This window comes from Bombina bombina, chromosome 3 (assembly GCF_027579735.1).
Source record: "Bombina bombina isolate aBomBom1 chromosome 3, aBomBom1.pri, whole genome shotgun sequence".
NCBI lineage: Eukaryota > Metazoa > Chordata > Amphibia > Anura > Bombinatoridae > Bombina > Bombina bombina.
In genome coordinates this window covers 246,069,644-246,077,307 of record NC_069501.1, presented here as the reverse complement: position 1 = coordinate 246,077,307, position 7,664 = coordinate 246,069,644, and the positions used below count along the sequence as shown (strand labels likewise).

At 38.8% G+C, this 7,664-nt stretch overlaps 1 protein-coding gene across 1 annotated transcript in view; it reads right to left on the bottom strand.

The window, feature by feature from the left end:
* TLCD2 (TLC domain containing 2) overlaps positions 1–2,109 on the bottom strand; it is a 12,564-nt gene extending 10,455 nt beyond the window's left edge. The window contains exons 1-2 of the mRNA XM_053705236.1: positions 1,648–2,109; positions 60–145 (exon numbers count right to left, since the gene is read on the bottom strand). Coding sequence (XP_053561211.1) covers positions 60–145; positions 1,648–1,832 — 271 coding nt within the window. The 5' untranslated portion in view covers positions 1,833–2,109. The remainder of the gene's footprint in view (positions 1–59; positions 146–1,647) is intronic.
* Between the last annotated feature and the right edge of the window lie 5,555 nt (positions 2,110–7,664).

The following is a 7,664-nucleotide window of genomic DNA, read 5'->3' as shown; positions in this document are numbered from 1 at the left end:
TTATAGTGAGAAATGATTTTATATTTACTTAAGCCCTAAGAGTTTTGTCCAGACTTTACCTATAGACACAGCAACAAGACTATGCGAGAAACGGGAGGGAGTAGTGGAAATTAAGTCTTCTGCCATCTCAGGAAGAAGGTAGAAGCTAAACATCAGGACCAAAAGAGACATATTTAGTCACATCTTAAATATAAATTAATATCAGTACAGTGTTTTATATAAAACATTCATGTCTGCTGGAAGAAAAAAAAAAAAACACATTCCCTTAGTATCCCATCAGCCCAATGGTCTCCAAAAATAAATCTAAATGTCCAAATGGTGAATCCCTTTTTATCAAGGTATTCAAGTCATCTAGTCCCCTATCACACAGGTGTATTAAGTGTAGTGTAACTCTCATTCATGTACATGAGGGCCAGAGGACCCCCCTCTCACACATGTACATGAGCCTAGTGACCCCCCCCATATTCCTGTACGCGAGCCCAGTCACCCCCCTCTCATTCATGTACGTGAGCCCAGTCACCCCCCTCTCATTCATGTACGTGAGCCCAGTCAACCCCCCTCTCATTCATGTACATGAGCCCAGTCACCCCCCTCTCATTCATGTACATGAGCCCAGTCACCCCCCTCTCATTCATGTACATGAGCCCAGTCACCCCCCTCTCATTCATGTACATGAGCCCAGTCACCCCCCTCTCATTCATGTACATGAGCCCAGTGATCCACTCTCGTCCATGTACATGAACAGTGTGAAATCCTCTCACTAGGTGCTCTGACCCTACTATCCACTCTCAGGGTCACTAATTAGCATTTGCGGGGCCCTGGGCAAAACAAATGTGTGCCCTTATTCCCTTCCATGTGTATGCCCTGTCCCCTGTATGGCCCACCCCTCTCCCAACATTCAGTGCTATCTATATAAAGAATAGCACTATATATTACAACTCCTCCTGATACCATAAACACTTCTTCATAAACTAAATACAGGATGTACATTTCACCCCTGACAATGTGGGACCCCACTTATTGCTTGGGCCCTGGACTGGTGCAACTCTTGCCCTGCCCAAAGTGTAGGCTTGCCCTCTCTCATTCAGGCACCAGATCCTATGACCCTGTCTCACCCAGATTCCTGAGCGCCTTTCTCAGCAATGTGACATCTTTTGAAGTCCCTCTTACCTAGGAAGTCAAGACACTGTGACCCTCTCTAACCCATATTCCAAACCCTTTGAGCTGATATCCAAATGTCCTACTTTGAACCACAAGTCAAGTCTTTTGTCCCCCTGTCAGATATTAAAGTCACGTGACTTTACTCTGTGCCTTATCTCACTAAGGTAGCAACAAATGTAGCCATCACTATTTATCAAGGATATTCACCCCACATGCTCATTTCTCACTTTAGTATAGAGATACGGTGCACTCTTTCACCCAATGATTAGTCTGAGGTCCCATCTCATATAGACATACTTGCAATGTGCCTCTTTTTATTAAGGTATCTGTGTGCTCTAACCATAATTTGCGCCTTGTGCCCACTGTAACCCTGGCATATACCATCCGTTTTTTGTCATCTATGTGTCTTTATCCGTTACTTGCCCTGTGCCCCTCTCACAGCCTGTATCCCCGTCACCCATCAACTTGTTGCCGCGCCCCTCTCACCTCAGCAGTGCCCAGCTCCCGGTTAGCAGACTGTGTATAAAAGACGTCCAAATATTTCTCCATTTCCAAGGGTTGCGGAGCGCAGAGCTCGGAGCGGGTATCAATCTATGCAGTTCCCTATTCAAAACACGAAACCCAGCGAAGGATCCTCCAACGATCAGTACTCCGGGGTCCAGGAGATCCATGGTAATGCACAGCGAGAAATGGTTCTATAAAATCCTTGGTCTGTGTACACTGCGTTACAGCGTATTGTGCTAAACAGTTATATCCACAAGATGCTGATAAACGATTATGAACGCGCAATTATGTAAACGGTTACTGAAGTACAAATCACCAGTAAACCATACCGGGGTGTATATATAAGCAGCACTGTGGATGATGTAAACTGACAGAGGACCCGCGCGTTGCCCTTTCCACAGCACGCGTTCTCACTCAGATCCTTGTGTAACTTTCTTGCTACAATCACCAGCAAACAACCCGGTCCTCGCTCTCTCATTGGTCAGTATGCTGTCTTCAAACCCTGCCCCTTCTAGTTGCCTTGGCAATCGCCCCCTCCCAGGTCAGGGAGCGGCACCTACAGGGGTCCTCAGACTGTCAACTACAACCCCCATCATGCACTAGAAGCATCTTAACCCTTTCAGCAATTGTCAAACAGTTAAAAATTGTAGACTTTTTTTTTCTGCTGACCGTCCGTAATTCTTCGAACATCTTAGGTTATGTAGTCATTGTTATACAACTTGATCACATGTTGCGCAGGACCCAATCACAATTTTCTCTTGCATAAGGCTAAATGCTGGTAAATGGCAATGTGCTGTTGTATAAACTCGGCATCGCGTTAAAAAAATAGAAATAAACCGAGCAAATCGTAGAATGATTTTCCTACTGAAAAAAACTCCGTCACATGCGTACCACGACCCAAATATAGGTTGTTGCCTGAACCCTAGTTACAACATTTTCACTGAAATACCAATTTTGTATGAAGCGTATAACTTTTTATTGAGGAACTACTGGTGGGACTTCTTGGCGTAAACAAGGGAGTCCTTTATAGCGGGGGTCGCAGTTGTTTGGGTCCTATTCATGGAAATGCCTGCAGGTATTATGGAGTGTTTCCCAAACCCTGTCCTCAGGACCCTTAACTTAGTTAAAGGGACACTGAACCCACATTTTTTTCTTTCGTGATTCGGATAAAGCATGAAATTTTTAGCAACTTTCTAATTTACACCTATTATCAATTTTTCTTCATTCTCTTGCTTTCTTTATTTGAAAAAGAAGGCATCTAAGCTATTTTTTTTGGTTCAGAACCATGGAGAGCACTTGTTTATTGGCAGGTGAATTTATCCACCAATCAGCAAGAACAACCCAGTTTGTTCACCAAAAATAGGCCGGCATCTAACCTTACATTCTTGTATTTCAAATAAAGATACCACGAGAATGAAGACAATTTGATAATAGTAGTCAATTAGAAAGTTGCTTAAAATTGCATGCTCTATCTGAATCACAAAAGAAAAATGTGGGTTCAGTGTCCCTTTAAGATATAATGAATATCTGGCCTGAGTAAGGGTCTTGAAGACTGGGTTTGGGAAACACGCGTGATTTCCAGAAAAAGATGTTTGGACCCAGGAGCACCACATAGTGAGATATTTGTGTCCTTAGGCAGGTTTGGGTTAGCCTACCTACGGTATTGTAATGATGGCATCTGAAGCCAGGGACACGAGCCACAAATGTGTTATCTAATAGTGCATATAAAATATACGTTTTTCATTATGTATAAAGTCTGGTGTTTAGAACACGAGCTCTAGAAGCTATTTTTTAGAAGTCCCATGCTTATATATATATAAACTATACATTTTAAACTCCTTTTAACAATAATAATTGAAGGGGCATACGCAGATATGTTGGACAAACTTTATACAAAATTTAACACACCGACACTTTAAATGAATACGAACAGCGCAATAGTAATTTGAAACCACTTTCTCATTTTCTTCTATCAAATTTTTCTTTGGTATCTTTTGTTGAAAGTAGGGCCATAAGCTCAGGAGCGTGCACGTGTCTGGAGCACTATATGGCAGCAGTTTTGCAGGAATGTTATCAATTTGTAAGAGCACTAGATGGCAGCACTATTCCCTGCCATGCAGCGCTTCAGACACTTACCTATGTATCTCTTAACCATAGAATATTATGGAAACAAAGCAAATTTGATAATAGAAGTAAAATGGAATTTATTTATTTTTAAATTGTATTCTCTGAATCACAATTTTTTTGTGTTTCATATCCCTTTAAGTTCATTGATGCTGACAGTGAGAGGGTCATGCATACGTACACTCAGGGCAAAATTTATCAAGCCCCGAAAAAATGCGCCTAAAAAGTCACGATTATTTTCGCAATAGTTCGCAATGTGTGAAGTCCAAAATGTCACCAGTATTTATCAAAATTCTAGAGACATTTTTGGAGCAAAACTTTTTTGCGATGTCAAGCGAATGGCTGATCCTAGTTTTCTTGCGAAAATGTCATTTTCACTTTATTTATCAATCTTAATTTTAGACACCGGTAAATGGTTTATTGTTTTAATCAAGTGATTGTTTAAAAGAATGTTATTTCTTATATTTTAAAGTTATTTTTATTTTGCCCCTTCTTTGGCTCTCTTTCATTAAAGGGACGCTCAATCAAAATTAAACTTTCATTATTCTGATAGAGCTATTTTAAACAACTTTCCAATTTACTTCCATTAACAAAATGTGCACAGTCTTTTTATATTTAAACTTTTTGAGTCACCAGCTTCTACTGAGCATGTGCAAGAATAAGTGTGTATGCATTAGTGAATGGCTGATGGCTGTCACATGGTACGTGTATGCATTTGTGATTGGCTGATGGCTGTCACATGATACAGGGGGAGTGGAAAAAGACATAACTTTTAAAATTGTCAGAAAAAAAATCTACTACTCATTTGAAGTTCAGGCTATTGCATTGTCTTGTTATCTTGCATTTGTCGATTATGCAAATCTACTGTGTTGACTGGTCCTTTAAGGGAGGTTGCCGTTTTTTGGAGCTCACTTATTTTAATTGCAATTAAATTATTTTACTATTTTACTTTTTTATAAAATATTTATTATTATTCAGGATCTGCGCCTTGTTGTGGGCAATTTCTAACCCTAGATACAGCAAGAAAAAGACATATTTCCATTTTCCCTCCAGACAAACAACAATATCGCTCTTTATTTTTCACTCCTCGCAACCTACAAATTGGTGAGATTAAAAGCAGTGAATATTGCATGCACCACTTTTCATAAATATATGAGAACTGTGTATATATACAGGCATTTTAAAATGCCAATAGAGATTATTAATACAAGAATTAGGCATTTCCAGACAACTTATTCGCATACACTTAAGACTTGCGAATGGTTATGAGTCAATATGTTCGCACATATGAAAAGTTGCGACTTTATTGGCGCATAACCTTTCATAAATATGGTGATATCATTTGTGAGGTTTTTTTTGACGACAAATGTGAGAATTTTCTTATTCTCACTTTGATAAATCTTGCCCTCAGTATAGGTTTGACACAATACACTAAGTTGAAAAAAACTGTCTAAATCCGGTCTTAGATTGCACTGATTGCCTTCCTGTTCCCTCCCTGATGACAGGCATAAGAATTGCCACCAGAACAATTTCATTACTTTATATCACCCACATTCTTCTAACATCCTCCCAAGCTGCACTGCATACTTGCTTCCTAGACTAGAGTACCACCCAGCTGTTTTCCTTCCCGTGCATGTGACCCCAGAAGTTGTAGACAGAGCTGGTTATGCAGCAGGCGAGGTGGAGAGATTTCTGCAACAAGAGACCCACTGCCTGAATACCATTTGTAGCTCTTACACCGCTCAGTGAGGATGGAGAGGGTGTACACTAGTTTCACTAGTTTTATGTTGCAACAGGCTAAAGTAGTAGTTATGCATGCCCATATTTACCATAGAGGGCAAGTCTGTGTGGCTGTTTACAGGACATACAGGAGTGGAATTTATATATTTTTTTACCTATGTTTTATTTGTTACTTTCATGTAAAATTGAGATCTTTATGTCATAGTTTTATCATGGACAAATACATGTGATTAAGATCAGCTTTTAATTGTATGTACATAAGTAGTCCTGATAAGTGTATATACAAATAACTATTTCTCTTCCGTTTGGCTTGTTTATATGTTTTTTTTTCAACTTCATTAAAAAACTTTTTTTTTTTAAAATGTAAATTTCCTGAACCATTTTAAAGGGACATTAAATACTAAATAAAATTTAAAAGCATAGTATAGAGGTTATTCCCTGCCTACCTTTAGGGCTCGATTTATAAAAGCTCTACGGCTGAAAGTTCTCACAAAAATTTCCTCGCCGTAACTTAACAAACAGCGGTCACGAGACCGCCACTTCCCTAACCTCTTCGCCACCTCTAAGGTGGCGAAATTCAATCTCCGCGGTTCTAGTCCGACCGAGGAGATTGACAGCTCCTGCCTGCGTGTGATTGGCTGTGCGCGGGCAGGGGGCGGGTACATGACATATTTAGTGTTTAGTTTCCCTTTAATTTCTAAGAAAACTCGTTAAGAATTCTCAGTAAGAAAGCTTTACTTGTCAGCAGTATAAATGTGCTAAACTCACATGTTTATAACTGTTGGATATCTAACATTCAGATATAGAATAAACTGAATATTGTTTCCTTATGCATTTTTAATAAGCTTTAAAAATGACTTGTTTACAATGTACTCTGCTGAGTTCAGCACTTTGTAGTTGTGTAAATTTACACGTTAAATGTGCTTTACTGAAAAAAATAATTAACCTAGATTTTGCAATGTTTACTATATTAGTAGATGATCATAACCATTTTATTTTAAATAAGAAGCACATTTAACTTTATGTTTGTTGTGTAAATTATGCTTAAAGGGACAGTCTACACCTTAGTCATCTTTATATTAAGATGAATATAACCTACTGCGCACTTTCTATATCATGCAGCAGGAATGGTAAACAATTTATTTTAAAATTAATATTATTTCTGGTCAATTTTAAATGGCTGCCAAGCTCCAGCCACTGATAACATCACAATCTGGGCTACATCTAGGTACTCTGCTGAATAGCATTGACAGTCTGCTGAATCCAATTAGTGAGCCTTTTGTGATTGGATTCCATATGCAGCCCAGATCATGATGTCATCAGTAAGTGGAGCTTGGCAGCGATTTTAAAGTTGTTTTAACATCTAATGTTGTTAATTTAGCTAATAGACGTGCATTTGTGTGACTCAGCTAAGTACGAATGGCGAATATGGCTGCCACCAGTGGCATTTGTTTTTTTGGAGCAGGATTTCTTAGTGTGAAAGTACAACACACAAATACAAAGAAATCCAGCTCTGAAAGGTGCAGAATGCTGCTGGCGGGGGCCATATTCACAATTCGTTCTACGATGAACATATAGATATGAAAAGGACAGTCTAGTCAAAAATAAAGTTTCATTATTCAGGTAGAGCATGCGATTTTAAACAACTTTACAGTTTACTTTTATCATCACATTTGCTTTGTTCTCTTGGTATTCTTAATTGAAATCTATACCTAGATGGGCTCATATTCTAATTTTCTTAACCACTAAAGGCCACCTCTTATCTGAATGCATTTTGACAGTTTTTCACAACTAGAGGGTGTTAGTTCATGTGTGCCATATAGATAACATTGTGCTCACGCCCGTGGAGTTACCTATGAGTCAGCACTGGGTAAATTGTCTGTCAAAAGAACTGAAATAAGGGTGCTGTCAAAAGAAGCTTAGATACAAGTTAAACACAGAGGCAAAAAGTGTATTAATATAACAGTGTTGGTTATCCAAAACATGGATAATAAAGAGATTATCTATCTTATTAAACAATACAAATTCTGGTGTAGACTGTCCCTTTAAACATTTGCATTTCATGACATCATTTATTCAAGGCATCAGTTTGTCAGTTTAATGATGTCTAAATAAAAGTCTGTAAGTAATAATGT